The 22613-nt window shown below is 40.6% G+C and overlaps 1 protein-coding gene across 1 annotated transcript in view; it reads left to right on the top strand.

Annotated features, from left to right (window-relative positions):
• Window positions 1-22613, top strand: part of LOC146609533 (dolichyl-diphosphooligosaccharide--protein glycosyltransferase subunit STT3B) — a 105815-nt gene that overhangs the window by 61292 nt on the left and 21910 nt on the right. Inside the window, exons 4-6 of the mRNA XM_085346980.1 lie at window positions 11561-11626; window positions 18806-18905; window positions 20275-20373. Of these exons, the coding sequence (XP_085203106.1) occupies window positions 11561-11626; window positions 18806-18905; window positions 20275-20373 (265 nt within the window). The remainder of the gene's footprint in view (window positions 1-11560; window positions 11627-18805; window positions 18906-20274; window positions 20374-22613) is intronic.

Here is a 22613-nt window from a genome sequence, read left to right as displayed (position 1 = left end):
AAGGTGCCATTACAGGTAATCTAAAAGCAGAGCAGGCAGCTTGTTAGGGGCCTAACTCTGTAGCCTTGTGCCAAATGTATATTACCTTAATGGAGTTTAAATGTAGATTTCCTTTTTATATACTGCAAGATGTTTGGTCATGCCAGCCAGCACTAATTTCAGAACAGTTGTAGCAAATGTTAAAATGACATCTGGAAGCCACTTTGAATTCCGTGTCCACCTTGAATACCGTGCGTCTACTAGAGAGTGAATGATGACATGTTTGTCGTCTGCAACTCGTGCACCCCAGATGGTGGACCTCAAAGAAGTATAATGGGAATGCCTGCTGAGCTGTTGGGTATTCAGCTGTCTGTGTTTGCAGTGGAGTGTAATATAGGCCCACGTTTTTGGTGTGTTTTTTCTTTTTCCTTTTCATGTCATTGTTTGCATGTTGAGTTTTTAGAAGAATCTGGTCTTAACTGCAAGAGAGAACGATTCAACTTTTACTTTTGCTTTTTTTTTTTTTTTTTTTTGATTGTCTCTTCGTGTTTACTGTTTGATTTATTCAGAATTTTTCACAGACCTCAACTGCAAAAGGCAACAGGCATCCAATGAAAGCAGACTTAAAAAGATAATACTATTTCAAAAAATGCCTCAAATTTATGTTATTACAAACATGGAGCTTTTTTTCCTTTCATCGTGTGATTTATTTGCTGAATAGTACCGAAACCTAGTGTTAGAAGGGCTAATGAAACTAGTGCTTGTAACCTTCCTCATACAAGGCCAGTTCAATTAGTGATGAGAAAGTGCTTTCACTGAACATGCCACAGCTAATCTTCAGCAGTAATGGTAGGACATTGTCTATTTATGCAGTTTTTAATTTTTACCTTCAAGGTTTGTGTTATACTCAAGTGGAAAAACATCTTGAGCCGTGGAGGCTTTTATCCAGGTAGAAGTAGCGATGCAGGTATTTCATCACACCGTGACTCAGTGCCGTGTGTCACAGTGTAAGAAGCCTGGCAGGGAAGTTGCCGCAGGCTTTGAAGGGACCTTTTATCCATCCGTGGATTTAGCCATCCAAGTTTATGTCACTTTGTCAAATCATGTATGGATGAATCTGTCCATGCGGTTTCAAGGTAGTATGGGTCACTATACTGGAGCGTGCTTGCGGACAGCTCTGTGGCCCTTTTTTGAACTCGCTCGCTGTCACTGATCTGGCAATGCTCCTACAGTTTAGTGTCCAGGTGGCTGCCTGAGCTCTGCTGTTGTGCCTACAATTTAAATCCCAATACAACACCCCTAGCTGTCTCTGTGTGTACCGGCTCAGCAGAGTGAAACTGAACTGATGATTGTTGCAAACACTGGGAGCGTTTACATTAGGGCTGAACGATATATCGCATTTGCGATAATATCGCGACATGATCAAGTGCAATTTTCTAACCGCAAAGGCTGCGATTATACTCTGGACATGTCCAAATTCATGGGCTGCATCCTCCTGAGGCCGCATTTGTAGACCGATTACGTCACAGCGACGTGCCGAAGGCTGTCCAAATTACTACCATATCCCAGAATTCATAGCGCGGCCCAGCCAAACTCCAGTTTCCAGCAATGGCGGCCGCTACTAAGTTTTAAAATTACTCATACTAATCTTTCTGGGTCACAAAATAAACTTTTAACATATTTTCAGGCGAGAAAGTAGTTGTGTAAACATCAAATATCTGCTCGGTTTATCAAGATATCCCATATTTGCAAAAGTGCTTCGACGTTTTCAGAGGCGTCTGCTACCCACCAGCTCGACAGCTAGCCGGGAGCTCGAGGGTTACTGATGCGGCCGAGAACGGCACAACTCCCGGCACATCATTTTCAGATCACCGCGGAGTTTCGCTGCTCGGGTTAAACGTAATATATAAGTCACTTAGACAACCTAAAAATGTTATTGTTGGGCTTTTTTCAGTGTTTTGTTTGTTCGTGAGTAAATCGGTTTGGCTGAGATTAAAGTTATTAGATTAGATAAAATAAAACTTTATTAATCCCCCGGGTGGGTTCCTCCTTGGTTTTCACACAGCTGACTAAACGTCAAACAGAAAACTTATTAAACAGAAGTATGAGACAGTCGAGAATTTACGCCAGTGTCTGGTTATATTTTAGATAGCAAGAAGCAGACGGCCGAGTTTATTAAACTCCACCGAGACAGCGGTGACGCTAATCAGAAGGCTAGACCGTCCAATTTCACGCCTTTAAACTTTAAAGGCGTGTTTGTGTGTGTGTTTATACAATTGCTATTATGTTTGCACTTTATGTGTAATGTTACTGACTGCAAAGATCAGTAAGATGTGTGTATTTTTTATTTATTAGTTTTATTTATTTAATATTATTTTTTAATTGAATGACTGTCTAGTAGTTCACAGATGTCGAAAAACTGAGTGTGGTAAAGCCACTGATTTTTTTTTTTTTATGTATATTTCTGCAATCTGCACATTGTACTGACTTTCATTTTAATGTTTACACCAGGGTTCCTTGTCAGCACTTTATGCTCAGATGTTTGTAAGCTAAAAATAAACTATTGTGTATGGTCAAATATACTGTTTTGATTGAAGAAGTTAAATAAAAATGTCAGTCATCAATTCATGCATCACCTCATGTCATCATAACAGAGGTCTGTCTTCCAGGAAAGAACAGTTTAAAATTAATGTAATATAGTATTGGCCATACTATATGATGTATTGCTTGTCTTTGTTTAATAATACAGAAGACAAAGACCTTAAAAAATAATCGCATATCGCATCGCAATCGCAATATTGGGGCAAAAAATCGCAATTAGATTATTTTCCATAATCGTTCAGCCCTAGTTTACATCCTCAAACATGCAGTGAGTGTTGGTAAACCAAACATATTTGGGAGGTGTATGCACACATGTGTACAGGCTTTCGTGTGTATTTTAGAGATACAGCAGGTTACTGGCATTTCTTTCTCTTCTGTAATGTAAGGTCTGAATGCAGGCTATGGTTTTTTGGGACCAGCATATAACACCACACTCATAACATTTTCTCAAAAGTCAGAAGAGATTAAATTTGAACCGGGCGGTATATCCTCATATTATACTGTCGTCATGCATAATGTGATGGTGCTTTAAAAATCTAATGCCAGTGAATGGGAAAAACAAAAAAGGTCCCCTGGGGCTTTTCCAAGCTGCAAGCATAGATGGTTTAAAAGATGGACACGGTTACCAGGATGTCATCGTTTTTTAAAGTTGTTTTGAACCTTTGAGAACCTTTGGCGTTTGACCTTTGGCTGTTTCGCTTTTTAAAAACAAGAAGGAAAATATGTGACGAGCAGGGGTTATGAAACGACATGTGAAACCAGTGATCCTCCATTTTGAAAGTAAAGTAAAAAGTAAGGTAACATTTTATTTGTATAGCACCTTTCAAGATGAAAAACACAAAGTGTAGAACAAAATGAACTAAAAGCAAGTTTAAAAACACAAGTTTTTAGCTTTTTAAGAAAATTTTTTTTTTAAAAGAGACCACTGAGTCCACAGATCTCAAGCTCAAAGGGAGAGAGTTCCAGAGTCTGGGGGCCACAGTTACCTTTCGTTTTCAGCCTTGTGTGATGGACAACCAGCAAGCCCCGATCACATGACCTCAGGGACCTGTTGAGGAACACAGTATAACAAAGCTATATAGTGCTGCAGAGTTTACGATTACGGGAAGTCATTCACAGGAGATCTGAGTCATAAACTCTTTTGTGATGAATTTTTTGTTAAAGCTTTTAGCCATTAGATGGTGGCTGTTATGATAAATACTATTATAATATAATAATAAGACTTGAATATTTCTAATGGCCTTTTGGACCACGTAGACGTCAACTTTAGTTTTCTGAAATTAACCAAGTCCCCGTCCCCAGTAATTTGGTGGTAGCTTGATCCCCAGCTCCTGTATCTAAGTAAGAGTAATATAACACTATATAAATTAGTCCATCAACCATGTGCTAAAGTAGGGGAGAGTGGCGCACTAACTAACCTTCCAACCTTACCTCATAGTGTAGTTAGATCGGTTACATGAGTTAGACAATAAAACACAGTTAGGTGGCATGATGTGTTGAACACATCGCTAAACAGCAAGATGTGTATAGGTTCTAACTAGGGCTGTGCAATATGACCAAAATCTCATATTCCGATATAAGAATTCTATCGTCCCGATAACGATATAAATCACAAAAATGTAACATTTTCTGTAAATTCTGTGAATCTCGGGCAGCTCGACTTGCGGGAAGTGTTTCCAGCTGCGCGTCATGTAGCTGGAGTCGAGTGTTTTAACCGATGCATGAAACGATACATTTTTAGACATAAGTTGTAACGGCCGCCGTTTTCTTTGAGTATTTATTACACGGCGTGCTGCGGGGAAAAGCCTGTTCTAACGTTTGAGTCTAAGGTTTAATTTTTAGCACCTGGCAGCTCTTTTTTTTTTTTTTTTTTTTAACTTCTCATCCGTAAATAATCTGCTCTTTCACGTGATTCAGTTTATTTTGAAAAGTCTCAACAGGATCTTGAGCTTTATTGTGAAAGGTTTACGTGGAACATAAACAAGCGGACACACGATGGTGTTACCATCGTTGTCGCTAACCACAATGCATAAAAACAGGCGCTTGTCCGTCCATAGTGTGGTTATATTAAATATAAGAGAAAGAGAGAACTTTAAGAAATGAATATAGCCACTACAGTGACCATCAAAACGATGAAAAAAATATTGCCGCAAACAGTTTATTTTGCGACACCACGAAACAAACGATAGCGTAAAATGCAACGATAGACGTTTTTATATCGTCATCAGATATATATCGTTATATCGAACAGCCCTAGTTCTAACCTGTCTGAAGACCTGCTTGTCAAGTTGACTGGTGATTGTAAAGTGTCTGGTGGTTATCTGTCTCCCTGTCTTAGTCCGTTTGAAAACATAAATAAATAATAAACCCAACACCCACAAACAGTGTGCCCCTATGAGAAAGTGGAGCCAACGGTGAGACAATCTCAATGCATGAAAAATGTGAAATTCTTTGAATTCCACAGGAATAAACTGGTACCAGCTAAATGTTGAATAGCTGCGTCATAGTGCCATCTTAGGGGTAAGAGGTTAATTCCTCGACCTGCGCAGTGCTGTGCGTTTTGTTTTTTTTTTCCTGTCATATTTAATACTTTTAAGACTTTCTTTGATCATCTTGTTATTTGTTAGGAAACTCCCTCAGTAGCATTGTTAATGCATGCTCCAAAGTCATGACGGTGGAGCAGAAAGGTGTTTAAAAAATGGCAAAAACATCCTGACCATGTTTTGTTATTTATGTTCAGGAAGGTTGCGCTCAGGTCGCTGCTACATTTTACCCCAGTGTATAACAAATAGATACTTCATTGCCTAAGACTAAGGTTATTTAGATTACCTTGTTTTGATTGTTCTTTGTTGTTCACATATCTACTTATTTTTTATGAATTTTGTTGTTTATCGCTATTTATTTGTCGACCTCATTAGAGATGGGAATCTGTTCTCGATTCCCAAGAATTCAATTCCTTGGAATTGTTAGTCAGTGTATGCATTCCATTTGTACTGGCGCAACAATCAGTAGATTTCAGTTCGTCTGGCGGAAGAGGAAAATGGAGGCGCAGTCTTCTGTCTACAGCAGGGATATGGACATTTTATTTATATTTTATTGCTCAAAAGGACAGCAGCACTATGGTAAAGTGCAAATTGCATCCAGGACAGAACTGCATTAGACTGCTAACACAACTTTGGCTCTTTGAATGCAGACCCCAGCTCAGCAGACCTTCAACAGATAACTAAATCAGTGAAGAGCAGTCAGCCTGAAGCCTCTGTTTCTACTGGTTGATATTTTTAAGTAGGATCACTCTGGCGATCGCTTTAAGGTCTCTTTGTGCTGGTTTGCATCTTTGCTTTGTGCTGTTGGCTTTGTGTTCATACATAAATACTAAGAGAAAGATCCTCATGTGTCCCCATTAGAATAGCAAATGCTTTAGGGACGATAGCCTAAAGGTTTTTGTAGATAAATGGTAATTATGAGTGCACTTTAGGTCATTTTACGAGGAAAAGCAAAAGTAATCAAATTATGTTATACATAGTATAACATTACAATTGTTAGGGAGTAATTAAGTAACGTACTGGGTGGATAAGCTACAAATTAATTGTCCTTTTTTGAGATCAATAACTTTATCTTACCAGTAATCTGAATCAATATGCCACAAAATGAATCTTTTTGCATCTTTTTAAAGTCTTTTTTTGCATCCACAACTATTGCCTTTCAGCGGCCTTCATATAGGATGCAGGTATAAGGCACTCGCTCATTGGCTTAATTTTTCCAACCTAGAAGTTAAAGGCACGTTTTACATTCAACAAACATCACAAAATAATTAGTGACGTAAATAAATAAATAAATTGGAGTATTAAAAGTTGGACAGTTAAAAAAAAAAAAAAAAAAAAAAAAGGATTCCTCCAACTGGCAAGCTGAGTAATGCTAGCTAGCTAGTTAGTGCAATAGTTATCACTCTGCACTCTGTCAGTACATTCAGCAAAGACAGATGGAAATTAAACTTGAAGATAACGTAAAAATAACTGGTGACCAAAAGAGGAGCGGTGTCTGCTGTTTGGAAGTTTATCAGTAAAACCAACCAAGACAATGTTTTTTGCTTCATTCCTGCTTCCTCTGCTTTTATGCTGGATTTTGACTGCAGCCAGCGGCTTTGGCAGCTCCTCACACACAAGATAATATGCTACTCAACGGTAACAGGTGTTTCCCCCCCAATGACTGAATAATTTGTGCCACAAAGTTTGGAAAAAACACATCCAAATGTGGTTCTTTGTCGCGTCACACAGCTCCAGTATAAAAGCATTAACACTAACGAGCCATATGTTGACTTTAAAAACGGTGGCAACAAGTGAAAAGCATAACGGGCAGCCTGTTAACAAATAGCCTCCTTATGTCAGATGTGTGATCATTTGTATGGTTGTGTAATTTTGTGTACTTTTTTTTAAATGTTGGCAATTTTTTAAAATATATTCTCAGAAAAAGGGCTACTAGAGCTCTATGTAAAGACCAAGAATAGTAGTAGTAGTAACAATTCTGATATACTGTAAAACCACCAGAATCTTTTTTTGACACAAACTTTTGGCCTTACCGTCCAGAGCTAGATTAAATGACTAAAAACAAAGAACAAATGACAATGATTTTATCAGCTCATATGGGGCTGTAAAAAATGACATCTTTGAGAAATCATTTGACTTGCTAATAAATACTGAAATGAAATGGCAAAGAAAAAAGAAGAAAAAAAAAGTTTAGCTGAGATGAGTTTAGCAGAAAAGACTGCAAACTCAGCAGAGAGCTGCAGTCGAGTGAATATTTGTAAGAGGTGAGCTTGAGGTGAGCTGTGGCTCTGCACTGAATCTGGATGAACTGCATTATGGCATTTTTAAGTGCTTAAAAAGAAGGCAGGTGGACTTTTTGGTTTCTAAAGAAGCTTCTCTTCTCATCCAAGAATACTCTGCAGGTGTAGAACAAATGAGTCATCCCCCAGGTATTTAACCACTAGTGGGGGGGCTGTCCCCTTAGAGCTGGTCTAACAGGAACAAATGATATTGATTAATCACCAAAGCTGTGGGTCAAATCACCTGACCGGTGGTGAGGGATCTCAAGACTGCACTGTTGGTGGCTGACAGGTGGTGACTTATGACACCACCACTGTTCACCAGGAAGGATACAAAGAGAAAATGGGTTACCGGTCATGGACTGGGCTGTGCTTATTGAGATGGATCGAAGTCTCTGAAGTTTATCGGAAGTCCACACACAGATCAGTACCTGTTCTTTGACTCCCACCACCCTCTAGAATACCGACATGGGGAAACCAGGACCCTACAACACCAGGGAGAGAAAGTTCACTCATTATAGTATGTTGTGGAAATGGACAGCTGGAGAGCCACTGGCCAAGAAGTCATTCCTGTTATACTTATTTGAAGTGCACCACTTGGGTGAAAAAATAAATAAATAAAAACACGCGGGAACGCACATGTCCGCACAGACCCTCGTGCTAAATGTCTCATGATAAAATTTACATCACTGGGACCATTGGGAACTTGATAAGAAGTCAACAACCCTCAGCACCCACCTCCAAGGGGACATCGCCCACTAGGGTTTAAATACCTGTGGCTCTACGTCAATTAGAAGAGGAAAAAAACATCTTGGATGAGAGGCGAAACTTCTTTACAAACGTAAAGAAATCCGACTGTCTTTTCAAGGAGACAACTGGATTTCTGGATGACTGAGAACCTCCACAGACATATTGCTTTATTGCATACTGCTCTACCTTAAGTAATGCTCCTCAGATCGGTCTTTCCTGAATTAAATTATAAGAAAAAGTTTTTAACAATAAGAATGAAAACAACGAGTCACTGTTTAAAGAGCCTTTGCCAAATCATGATGTCACCTTCTAACTTTCCGAGACTGGTCCAAAAACTCTTCCATAACCATTTGTTGTACCTCAGCTTTTGTATTAGGTTGCGATGGGGACATCTGCTTGTTTCTGCATCATTATAATGGTCTTTTGTAATCTTGTGTGTATGGATGATACATCTTCAAGCAAGGCAGGTGTTCCTCGTGGCACCCCTCACCTCTTAAGTTGACGTGTTATCAACAGAGCAGTGCTATCAGGGGGGGGAAAAATCCCTCTGCACTCACCTAGTACAATTCAGTCCTCCAATCTATTTGGCAAGGGCCTCGAAAAACAATCATTCTGGCCATGCACCACTGCCTCCCATTATCATTCTCATTTACCCACATTTGTCTCTTACATTTTCCTTTCCTCCTCCTCCGTCTTGCTTCCATCTTGTCTCCCTTTAATTGTCTGTCTTTCTTTGTCCCTGCCATTGTTGAGCTCTTGCTTTGTTCTGCTTTTTCTCACCTCTTCCGTGTTCTGCTCGCCTTACTTCCTCTTCCTCTATTTTATTTGCTGATTCCTTTTTTCAATTTCTGTTTACTCCTGTCCTCTCCACTCTGTGGTGGAAACTCGGAGTGGTTCCCTCCAGTCCTACCCAATCTTCATTAACAGACTCATTTCATCTGCTGCTAACCCATTCAACACCACTTGTTTAATCTCTGTTTACCCCCACCCTTCCCAAACCTAAAACATACACACCCTCACATAATCTATAATTGAATCCTTCACACACACTAGAGTCCCAGCATGGCTAAGCTGCCAATTTGAACAGCAGCACACGGTTGCACAGTCGCCCTCTCTTGTTCTGACTCCCATGTCCTCTCCACAGATGGCTATAACAGGAATTTCATTCTTTTTCTCAGTATCCATTTAATTAGCTGGACTCGAATCACGCGGTGTAATGTTTGTCTTCACAAAGGGAGTGCAATAGGGGCAGGGGGAGAGGCACCAGTTGAACACAATTTTATACATACATTTACAGCAAAAGGCTACATGCTAGCCTTGGCCCTGACCCGAAGGAGAATGTTTTCTGAGGAGAGTACAGCAGCTTGTACAGTAACTACTGCCATTCTTTTCTGCTACAATGCTTGTTTTCATTCAGAAACAAAGAAACGTAGACTCAGCGTGGAGCCATTTACAAGATTAGTGTTGTGTTGTGGTGGTTCTGCCTTTGGCAGTGTGTGCTAGTTTTTTTTTTTTAAACATTTGCATAAATTAGTAACTAAAAGCCTAATATAACAGAATACAGTTCAACAGCTGTATTTAAAAGTCCCTTATCAGCAAATATTTGATTTGCAAAATACTTTGATATGTAAAATATTGAGAATTATCAGGAACGGCTGCTTCATTATGGCAAAAGAAATCAACCTGCAGCTGTGTGGCAGTATCCTTCTTGTGCTCTGCAGCCTCAGCAAGTCTGGCATGTTAGCATATGCTGCAGGTTCTGGTTGGAGCTGCCCTCCAGCTCTTTGTGGAGCTCCAGGGCAGAAGAAAGGGTATCAATGCCAACTGGAGTCCAAGATGCTAGAGAAGGGAGAAGATGAAAGGACCGGAGCTAACTGAACTTTGAAAATAACTCCAGATGAACAGAATCCAGTTTTGGGGATTTCTTTACCTGGATGATTTGAGCATACTTTGTCATGTTATCTTAGAAAGGACTCGAATAACTACACATCTGTGACACTGTTAAATGCTTATGCTAGCTCACTACACAAAGAAAAGAGCAGCTTTACTGTGACAACACAACAACCCACTTACTTCCATAAAGTTCATCTTTAGTTCTTCCAGAATTGTTTTGATAGATGATTAATCTTTGAAGTGGAGTATGAGTATAAAAACAAGTGATCATTTTAATCCTGTACTTTTTTTTCTTCTTTTTTTTTAAACTGGCTTGTGTGTCACACTGATTTAAAAAAAAAAAAAAAAAAAGCGTCGCTCTTTGCTGCTTAAAGTGCTTTTTATACAAAGTCTCTCTCTTGACTTGACTTAAATTATAGACCCAATGAGCTTGCCAAAAAACAGTGTAATTGGGCCGTGGTTATTACTGGATTGTGGGTTTAAAAGAAAAAAAAAAAGGAAGATAAATGGGCTTGTGGTGGGATTAAATCAATGATCAGGGCATGTAATATTAAATCTGTCTCATCTCTCATAGTGCAGAAGATCTCATCTTAATTTGTTCTGTCATGCCAAGCCAAACTGCACCACGAGGCTTTAAAATATTGTCACTTTTCCCACAAACAAAGCTAAGATCTATCTTCTAATGGATGAGATTTATAATCAGATAGAGCAGCCTGCCCCATCTGCCAAGTAAAGAACTGCTCGAGGACTGTTAATTTTTTGCATTTGGGTTGATTGGCTGACCAATGGGCTGGCTAGCTTGAGGAGGTGAGACCACCTTGGTCTGGCAGTTATCGATTTCCCCCATTTTCAGCTTATCTTACGCGTTGCTGGCTACCATAAAGCTTCTTGACAACATCGCACACTGCCGTTCTCCCTGGTAGTCTCTCTGAGATTGATCATTTTAAAGGTCACTGTTGAATGCGTTTCTGTTGTGAAGATATAGTGTGTGTGTGTGTGTGTGTGTGTGTGTGTACTTTTTCTTTTTTTTGTAATGTAAATGTGTACTCTTACTTTCTGTGTCACCCCGTGGCTCGGAAGAAGAGCTTGTTTACAAGATGTTGCCTCTGGTCTACTCTGAACCAGCCTTATCTCTCTGACGGCAGCTGGCTGTTCCATATCGGCTATGATCATTGCGCTGTGATTATTAAACTTCTTTCAAGGATTAAAAGTTATGTATTTTTAGCACTTTCAGCCATACTAAGTGTACTAAGCTCTCTCTTTTTTTCTTTTTTTTAACACAAGCTTCTGATTTGATGGTGTTTCAGCAGTGAATAAAGCAAATAAAGTAAACCAGCAGGGCATAGGGCTGTCTGCACTCCATGCCCACATATCATATTTTTCTGGTGTATTCTGAATAGTGCCGAATGTCATTATAACAGAAGGTATACATATCCTTTTTTATGTTGAATTATACATGGTCAAAAAACTGCTTTGAGGCTTGAATTGTTTTCTGCTCTCTGTTTGTCCTCTTAGGTCAAATCGGTGAAGACGGGCTCCGTATTCTGGACCATTGGCTGTTGTCTGTCCTATTTCTACATGGTAAGAATATTTTGCATACAAATTCAAACACAATGGGTAACTTAGTAGGGTTCTGACTAATTTAAACCTGCAAAACTGATTGATGCTAACCCTCTTTAGTATGTTTTTTTTTTTTTTTTTTTCATTTTATAGTGAATAAAATGCATAATGCATTGTCTCAAAGTCATTGTAACAGGCGTACTTCCTGTCTTCTAACGACCATACAGTGTAGTCGATAATAAAAGTAATTGGAGCCTAGTGTAATTAAGATTATCAGTTCTGGTTCCAGGCTTCTTAATAGCGACTCTTGACAAACAATTTCTTTCTATTTCTTATCTTGCTATTTATTACTATTGGATTTTTTTTTTTGCATGACTGCCATAACATCACGATCATAAAATCACCTATCATTCCAATTTCTGTGCTTCAGTCCTTCAAAAATGTAAACTAACATGTATGCAGCAGCAAATTTGTTAGGTACGCGTGTTCCACTGCCTGTTAAATATCTAATTACTCAATCACATGGTGGCAACTCTGTATATTTAGGCATGTAGACATGGGCAGGATACCTGCTGAAGTTCAAACTGATGCAGTTTGAACTTGGAGTTGAAAATTTAAGTGACTTTGAAACAAGTAGTCTGAGTATTTAAGAAACTGCTGATCTGCTGGGATTCTCCCCCACACAACCATTTGTAGGGTTTACAGAGAATGGCCTGAAAAAGAGAAAATATCCAGTGAGCGGCAAGACATTTACTCTGGGCGAAAATGCCTTGTTGATGCCAGAGGTCAGAGGGGAATGACCTGACTGCTTCAAGCTGATAGGATAGCAACAGTAACTCACATAGCCATTCGTTACAACCAAAGTGTACAATTGTTTAAATACCTGAATATTGCTGGCCACGTTCATTCGTTCATGACCACAGTGTACATCATCTGATAGCTGCTTTCAACAGGATAACATCACAAAGCTTGAATCGTCTCCAACAGGTTTCTTGAACATGCTCGAATTGCCTCCACAGTCACTAGATCTCTATCCAGTAGAAGACCTTTGGAATGATGTGGTGCAATTGTAGATTTGCATCACTGATGTGATTTGCAGACAAATCTGCAGAAACTGTGTAATGCTTTCATGTCAATGGAGACCAGAGGCTGAGGAATGTTTCCAGCAAATTGTTGAACCTGTGCTACAAAGAATTAAGGCAGCGGTGAAGGCAAAAGGGAGTCCAACTGCGTACCTGAAAGGTATACCTAGTATTTCATGAGTCTATATTATATATGAAGCAACTTCCTAATAGAACATTTCACAATAGTTGCGCTAGAATGCGCTGGTACCGGTGGATTCTGAGGAGACATTATGTTCTCATGCTGTAGGATGTGCGTCATCCTGGCGGCCAGACTTTCTCCCTGCTGTGGAATAATTTTCTTACACTGCAGCTGACGTCTGTAAAGTGCTACCTGCGGCTCTTGTCTGCGATTTCTAAGATCCTTGAATACTATATTTAAATACGTGCTGATTGAACTGTTCAAAACACAGAAGGTCCTTTGCCTTTGGTTCATAGAACTAGCCTGTCTTTCTTGGTGTGTGTGTGTGTGTGTGTGTGTGTGTGTGTGTTCGTTCGTTCTAATTCAGAACTGGGCCATAATTTAAAAAAAAAGAAAAAGAGAGGAGCAGAGATGGTAGCATTGGAGTGGCTGTCCACTCAATCTAGCAGTCACATGGTGTTGCATGGAAACTTGGAGGGACGGTTTATCCGGTGTTTCCTGCCTTATTTATGAATCCGGGCACAAGCTCATCCAGGGAGTTGATGACAGGGATTAGATAAAAAGACGGTCCAAGCACAGTGCGTCAGGGACAGATTGTTTGCATTGTTTTTCTTGGTGTGTGTGTCACGGTCACGAGTGCCTGTGAAATCTCGGGCTTCTGGCTCATTCCAGACTAAATCTCTGTGGCCATCAGTGGGAGAGATATCAAATGAAACAGATTACCAAAATCCAGCTTCATCGATCAGACTCTGTCCAGTGGGTGTGTGGACAGATAGGACTACAGAGAAGAGTAGTGGAAGGGTGAATAGACGAGAGAATGGAGACAAAGGGATGGAGAGATAAGCAGGGGGCAAAAAGATGGTGACAAATACAGAATGATAAGACACCACAAGGAGAAAACATTGCGATGTTCTAGATGGAAGGGAACACTGTGTCTCCATGCTTCTTTCTCCTTATTACTACTTCCTCTCCTTCACACCTGCTCTCTCTCTCTCTCCCCCAATGTTTCTCTGTACTGTCTGCAGCTAACCTCCCTCTGCAGATGACACTAGGTTTGTACATCTCCAACAACACCAAGGTCCTAACAGCACCCGCTTTCTCATATTGCGCACAAAGAACTGCAAACACTGGCTAACCCGCCTTTATTTATTTATCTTTAACCCACTATATCATGTGATGCTGTCAGTTTAATCAGGAAATAGCCAAAACTATGTTTTCCCCTGGGGCTTAATTGAATGTGTCATTTTCAAGGCATATATGGAGACAGAGGGTGAAATCCCCTGCCTAAATGTTGGTATAATCAGAAGAGAGGGGGCAGAGAAGGATGAGATTAAGAAGAGGATCTGAGCAGTTGGAAAGACTGATGGACGGGAGCCACAGGAACCTTTCTGGCAGCTGTGCAAAGTCCTCCTTTCAACCCTCCAGCGGTGAGGCTGGAGTAAAGGAGGGAAAAGCTGTAGAGAGCAAAAACAGATGCATGCATCAGCTGCGCTGTCTGCTTGTTAAATCCAGAAGCACTGGCTTATTCTTACTTTTAAACCCTCCTATAGTAAAGAAGCCTGTAATTTCAGGGCATGTCTGCAGCTCCTTCACTTAATCAGGTATTTATTTCTTGTCCTGAATGCTAGGGCTGTACCTGAGTTTTGGATTATGTCAGTTCACTGCATTGTCAGTACATTTAGCGACTTTATAGTCCTCTTGCATTATTTTATTCTTCTATTTGAAAGTGATGAGCTGTTACACTGATCCATCATCTCCAAATGACAGAAAATTGAAAGATTACATTACTGTGCAAAGGTGTATAGCTGTCCCTCTTAATATTTTGCTTCCAGTCAGCCAGACTTGCTTGGCATTTTGAGGTTAGTCTTGAGTGAAAGTTCTCTAGGTTTTCTGAAGGTTTTGACGTTTTCCTTTGGACATTAGCTGCTTTTTCATTCATACCTGATCGTTTTCAGATGAGCACATGTGTATTTCTTTGGTTTGTGTTTAAGCCAAAACACTGACTAAAATCATTCAAGCATCAAAAACACAAGAAGCCATTCTCAACGAAGGAAAACTGGGAGAAAAAGCTGATGTATACCAAATTATCAATATAATTAGATTAGATATCTTGTAGACATGAATTACAGTAGGTTGACTCATCATATGTGAATCAGTCTCTCCCACTGGCATTGCATACGTTCTTTCCCTTCATGCGGGAAGTGAGAACTGAACTCCCTGGTGTGTTTCTCTCTGTCGTTCACCAGTACGAACTTGGAGCGCTGTGGAGTGAGTATGCTAGCATGTCTTGTGTGTGTGTGTGTGTGTGTGTGTGTGTGTGTGTGTGTGTGGGCCCCACAGTATGCATTATGGAGGGAGAACAATACAATTTATTTCCTTTTTTTTTTTTTTTTTTGTAAATAATCAGTGGTTCCTAGTGAGGGCACGTAGCCTGCAAACACTTGTGTACAGATGGATGTCCACACATCGTGCACACACCCATTCAGAGTAAAGCCCTTCTCTGTGTTGCGTGCTGTGTTCTCTATAGCCTCTTCAGAGTGGCCCTGTGGTCATCAGATAAGCCAGCTATGAAATGTAGAGAGCGATAACGGCTAAAAGACTTGGCTCCAAACATTTTCTGATTCCTGCCCTCTGCTGTTACCCTGTGGCTCGGGCTAGCCTGTCGTTTAGAGCTATAATTTCAAATGGAGCTTGTTCCTGCTCTTTCACACAGGATTGTCTTTTATCATGAACATTAGACAAATCCATGGTGCAAATCCGTGGACTTAATTGCAATTCGTCACCTGCCATTATCAGTTTAAAAGAAAAATATTTTTTCTGCTGTTTTGTGATGTATTTAAAGCTATTTAGTGAATTTTACCTTTAAACATGGAAGCATAGTCACTGTTATTGTGCTTATTGTACCATTTAGCTCAAAGCATCATTATCCTCAAGTGTAGTCTCAGAGAGAAGTCTTGATTAAAAATATATTGGGCTTGGTGCTAATTTCTCAGGATATCAAGCATGGAAATCTATTTCTGGCTCCATGTTGCAGTATGCCCTGCGTTACAGCTCATTTGGTACAGAAACTCTTAAACCTTTCATTTTCTACAGCTGTAAGACAAAAATGTGCTCATTTCGTCCATAGATCGATTCTGGGACGGGAGACCCCCACCCTCAGGGGGCCTGACAAGCTGGTGTACTCCCAGTCTGGAAAAATGTATCAGGAAGGGTATCCAGCGTAAAATCTTTGACAAATGAAGCATGTGGATCCATCCACTATGGCAACCCCGAGGGAAACGTGGGAAGCAGCTGAAAGTATCAGTACAAATGATAGTGACCTCACTTTTTTGTGTTAATAACAATTAGGCCATTGGAATTTCTCCAGACTTCCGCTTCCACGCTTGTGGCCTGATTCTCTTATACCCAAAGCGGAAAAGCAAGTTTTTAAAAAAGTGTTGTTGTAACTTTGAGTCGTTAATGCATTTAAATAATGTTCTATTCAGAGCGATCAATATTTTAAACAGCCTGTTTTCATTAAGTTTAACCTGATGGAAGGAGGTGGTATACTTGATTTATTTTATTTTTTTAAATTAACACGAGCAACATATGGACTTATTTTATTACCCTTTTCTTTAAAAAGGGGCACATTCAGGAGAGAGCAGCAGTCCTAATGAGCTGTTTAGAGCTACATTTTATTATAGCCGTAGCTGCTTAATACTTCAGGGAGATCAGTTAGTCTTGGTTCTATATTGTGTGGGAATATTGATTATTAAACACTCTTCCACATTATTCAAACTCCCACTCTGCATTATCTGTTTTCCTGACTCTGTCATGCTTATACAATTTGCTGGAGACGATGTTGCGATTGGTTCGAGCTAGCTGCTAGTGCTTCCTGGATGGTAATGTCATTGGCTTGACGGGCAGGGATGTAAACATCTGCTCAGCTGCTCAAAATAGACTTTGTAGCATCATCGTGACAAAATGGAGTGCCGGACATAACTGACACACACGTACATAATGTTGTGTTTGGCAAACACAGCAGACATGTTGCATTTGGTCGAGTCGAGTGCAGCAGCTAGCCTCTGTCACTGTGCTCCTACTGTGATGTTTACAATTAGTTCCCAGCCAGTCAGCAGCAGGGACTCGATTAGCCATCCTTGTGTCAACAGTGAAAACGATACTTAAATTGAAGTCATCTCTTGCATCCACATAAGTCACGGTCCGCCTGTTACTAATTGACTGTCAACATCTGAGTGAACAGATGCGAATGACTGCCAAAAGATAATTACACTTGCGAGGAACTTATTTAGAAATTTTCCTTTGGCTCTGTTTATTCATTGCGGGATATTATTGTTTATCAATTAGACATGACGCATGCTTATTTTTCCTGTGATTGTGAAAGTGTAATGAATGATCTTTTCAGCACATTTAACAGGTACAATGGGGGATCTCTCTCTCTCAAAAGCTGTTGTGAAACAGTTTGCATATGTTATTCTGATTCCTCCCTCTCTGCTCTCTTGGCCTCTTTCGAGGTTTCACATTCTGGCACGAACATGCTTTCACTTTTCCTCCGCCGCTCGCTCTGCTCTGCTTTCACTGTGTACTTTCACTTTTTCTCCATCCTGTTCTGTCTAATGCTCTCACCATTTCCATTTGCCCTTTGCAAGTACAGGCAACTGAAAACTTGTCAGTGATGGGTTTTTTCTTTTTCTTTTCTTCTCTTCCCCACTTTTGGGGCCATAGTTTTATGGCCCCCACATCCACAGTTGTGAAACCCAGCAGACCTCAGAAACTGTATAATTTTAGTAGCGCTTTTAAAGTTATTGGTGCATCTAACATGTAAAGTATTACTGCCAGCCTTTTATTGAATCTGTATATGTCTGTTTTTCTTTTTACAGCAGTGTGCCTGCATTTAATAGTGAAGCAGCAGTAAAGACTATTTTACATCTGTTGAATTAGTCTGTTCAGGTTTTGGTTGGTCAGAGGATCCAAGGCAGTAATAGTCATTGCCTCGAGCTCAGAGACGCTGCAATGGCATTTTTTACGGTTTTGGTCAGCCATTAGCTGATTGTAATTGATGACAAAAGTAAATGCTTTTTGCAACAGTTGTTTATGACTACTTCTGTTTGAAGCTAGTGAGGAAACGTGAGGTTAAGTGGTTTGAACAGTTTGAATTAACACAACAGATTGAATGTTGCCAGATGTTTAACATTCATTTGGGGGTTCCAACACTGTTGCAGAGGAAAACGTAGCCTACATGAGCCATTTTAATGCTTCTAGTTCTATGACTGCACCGTTTTGCCTTTCTATTAGAGATAGGATTTTACACTAGACAGCTGGTTGCATTGTTCTTTGTTTTTCCTGTTTCTACACAAGCACCGACTCTCACAGCAACACACAGGCTGTATTGGTGTGACACCCGGCAGTTGTTAGTATTCTTCAGATTTTGTTGTTTAGTGATGGTTGCCAAGCAGCTTGTAGACACATGACTGTCACCTTCTGGTGCCAGTGTCATATGTCATGTCATATGAAATCCAAGCACTCGTAAAAATGTGTTTTTCTTTCTTTTTCTTTCCTTCAATTTTTTAATGACTTAATGAGCATTGAAGTCTTAAACATACCTATATTACAGTTTCCTATATTCAGTTACTTTATGCAAAGACAGACTTTTCGGTCCAGTTAAAGGGAAAAAAGAGATAATTTAGAGCGTGGTTACCTTTTGATTGGCATGTTATGAGAATAGTGTCCTTGCTTTCAAAGTTAAACACACCCGCTCGCTGACGATCAGCTTTAAGCGCCAAACAGTGACAATGAAAATGCCAAACATGAGACCACAAAGCAATACATGACAAAATCATTGGTACCTCCGTGTTTTACATGGGCACCACCCACTCACAAAAAACTGAGTAATGATGAATGTCCGTTTACTGACATGTCTGTGTATTTGTGTTCTAGGTGTCGGCGTGGGGAGGTTACGTGTTTATTATCAACCTGATCCCGCTGCATGTGTTTGTGCTGCTCCTGATGCAACGCTACAGTAGGAGAGTCTATATCGGTAAGATGGTCACACACGCCAAACATGAGCACAGTGCGAGCACTCGCGCGAGACGACAACTTTCACCGTGCGGCTTGATATTTAAAACTCGCCCACATACCCGACTCTGTATTGGAGACTCGCTCGTGTGGCTGCCCGAGCATTTGACCCTGAAACAAGCTCAAATGCCCAGTCACGCCTGTGCCCGTCTCTCACAACAGCAAGCATCATCAGCAGACATCTATACACCCACGCACCACTTAGCAGTAAATGTATCCACCTGCTACCTGATCCTCTTTATTCTTTATTTATTTTTCTATTCTTTGCATATACCGGAGGTAGAGAACCGGTGAAGTGGGTAGGCTTGTTATCCCACAGATAACATCCGAGTTTCACGAATGCATGTGGTGGCTCCAGCACGTTATCCGTTGCCTCGGAGAACCCTCCACCGTCCTCAGCTCGGGATGAATTCACAGCAGACGCCACTATTGTGGTCAAGATAAATGATACCATGTCAAGTATCATCTCTGCATGATTATATGTTGTACTCACTGTAACTGGTAAGCACAGTCTTTGAGAGCACTGAAAATAAATTATCGCCTCTTCACCGTAAGAGGGCTTTGACCTACCTTTGCTCCTACAACAATTAAACTCTGCTTGGTGAAGCAGGGCTGTTAGAGGAGCTGGAAAAATTTCTACAGTCTTCCCTGTTCCTCAAGAATAGCTGCCTCATTCATCATGCCGCTTTTCGTAGTAAATGAAAGATGGGGAAATATATTTGTAGACTTATTCCGATGACAGAAAAAGACACCTGCTCTATTCCTTACCGCCTCTTTTCAGAGTCAGGTGTTGTTCAACTGCAATGAAGGAACACATAAAAAAAGCAGGGAGGTTTAAAAAAAAGAAAGAAAATCCTAGTTTAATAAAATGCCTCGTAGCCTGTTCCCTCGCAATTCGTCTCTGTCTGTCATGAGTCAATAGCAGATGTGTGGAGAGAAAAAAAGATCGCTGAGGGCGGTCAGAGCTACTTCAAAAACGAGGCACACTCTTCAGGAAGAGTATGAAATCTTAATTAAAGTGGTGCATCTGCGAATTGGTTTCCTGAAGCTACAATGGTGGGAGTTGCACTGTTCTCAGCACTGTCATCTCACTTCGGGCCTCCCGACCACACCGCGCCGGGCCAACTCCCATTTTCTCAGTAAATGACATTGGATTAGGTATTTTGTATTTGCTCCCTCTGAGGTACAACAGTGAAAATCAATAGACTTTAAATACCCCTACCGAAGTTGATTTCCCTCAGTCGAACCCAAATTGTGCTTTTTTTTTTTTTTCTTAGTGTCGTTTTATTTTAATGATTTTACCTGTTTCTCCGCTGTTCTCCTCTCTACAGCTTACAGCACTTTCTACATTGTGGGCCTCATACTGTCCATGCAGGTCCCTTTCGTCGGCTTCCAGCCAATCAGGACGAGTGAGCACATGGCTGCTGCTGGTAAGTCTCATCCTCTGTACCTGCAGTATGAATGATCCTCTATTCAGCCTGGAACAACAGGTTCCCCTTTACAAAGCTCAAGCCACCTGATGATGAAGTCAGCAGTATTTGGAAGATACTGCTGCTCTTTATTCCAAATTTATGACTCACTCATAAACAGATGTCACAAATACATGAAGGTAAAAGCATATTTCTCTTTATCCTACCTAAAGCAGGAACAAGCAGTGCTAACAGCTGATCTAATCAGTATGTTTATATTGACTGAACAAATGTTCAGACTGTTCCCTTTAACTCGGATAAAACACTTCAGTTATTATGTGCCTTGAATTTCAATAGAGTAGTTTGGAGACCAACACTGTGTGAAATGTGGTTGAATAAAATAATTGAGCAATATATCTCTCAGGACCTTGCTCATCATATGGACGCATTGCAGAAATTATAATTCAAAGCTGTTATTTCAACTCTGTCTGCTGTGACTGTCAGGGAATTTCTGCCACAACCATAGACTGTAAATAAGAGATGGATGTAGCCACCATGACATCACCTGTTAGTTAGTGATATCCCATTTTAACGCCTCAGACTGAGCATTATGCCCATTGCAATCTTGGATTTATGAAACCAGAGGTGATGAGTGAGTAAGCCGGCTGCTCCCTTGTGTCCCAAGGGGTCACCACAGGGAATGGATCCGATATCTGATTTGGCACAGATTTTATTCCAGATGCCCTTCCTGATGTAACTCTCCCCGTTATCTGTGCTTGGCACCTGCACAAGGAATACACTAGTCTATGTCCTGAGGCTGGGTTTGTCTCCCCCCTCTTGGGCTTACCCCATCTTTCACTTCCAAATGTGATAACCTTTACAACAGTGCTGAATCAAAACCTGAAGAAATGCGCTCATAAGTTAGTGACCTGCCACTCACAAAGTAGCCATAGCATGAAACATGCCCTACTTTATCATATTTTACCCTAAATAGGACCATAATTTGCAAGTTGAATATCATTCTGTATAAAATGGTGCTTTTCTGCTCGAGCACTCAAATCACTTTGTACAACGTACTTCACCCATTCACGTAAGCACTTTTTTCTACCTGCTTTCTATCTAACATTCACTCTCAGATGAATGCATCTGAAGTTCAATCATTCTGATTAGTAGATGACCTGCTGTGCCTCCTGAGCTACAGCCAATTAAATAAGATTTGAACCCAGTGTTTAAGGCCTGGAATTTCACTTCAAGTCACTTCATCTGGATTTAAATAGCACCAAATCACAACAGCAGTTGCCTCAAGGTGCTTTATATTGTAATGTAGAGACCCTACAATAATACAGGGGAAAAAACAACAATCAGGTGGCCCCTTTTAAGAAAGAATTTGGCGACACTGGGAAAGAAAAACTCCCTGTTAACAGGAAGAAACTGTCCTTCCTTCAGACAGAAGCAGGCTCAGGTTGGTTGTGTGTGTGATGAGAAAGGCATCAGGAAAACTATAAAGTGAGCTAAAGAATTGTTTTTTTACTAAACTTCTTTTCAATCTTCTTTCTCCAGCAAGAGGTGTCGCCTCCTGCTGACAGTGAACGATATTGCAGGTTCATTTTCACTTACACACTTGTTTATAAACTCTGGCCACAAATGGAAAGTTAGGTCTTATTGCAGTTGTTTGTCTATTAAAGCTGGAACTGTGCAGGCTTGGTTGATGTCCAAAGCACCCTCTGGTGATTGCACATGCTCTAAGAGTGGTTGGCTGCTGCAGGAATTGAATCCCCTTGTGCCTACAGTGATAGTCACGCTCTGTCTGCAGGAGAACATTGGTACATCTATGAAATGGATATGGGTAAGCACCTACATGCCACCCATATGGGCTTAGCTCTTTAAGCACTGTTCATTTTGGCTTGTGGGTAGCTTATTAAAGCTTGTTGAGTATTGTCTCTCAAGTGTGAGCCCCATCTGCTTGCTGACAGCATGGATGGGTGCGTACATATGTGCACGATTCATTTACGTTGTTGGCAGCTTTAAGAAGATGAGCGGAGGCCTTTTGGAGAATTCACTTAACGCCACAGCAGGTAGGTGTACTCTGAAGTGTCCCTGTTTTCCTGGATCTCTCCAACACAAACAGCATTACGAGAGGCTTTGAAGAATGCACCATCAAAAATCATCTCTGCCTCTCTGCGTTTTTGGCTCCCCGCTCGCTCTCAAAGAGCAAGTGTGGTTTTATGTCGCTCTGGGTAGCAGCTGCTCAGAACATCTGG

Source organism: Diplotaxodon limnothrissa, linkage group LG22 (assembly GCF_057381915.1).
Source record: "Diplotaxodon limnothrissa isolate DT_005_m linkage group LG22, D_limnothrissa_male_GT1.1, whole genome shotgun sequence".
Lineage (NCBI taxonomy): Eukaryota > Metazoa > Chordata > Actinopteri > Cichliformes > Cichlidae > Diplotaxodon > Diplotaxodon limnothrissa.
Note: the sequence above shows the minus strand (reverse complement) of the source record. Positions and strands in the feature narration are given on the sequence as shown.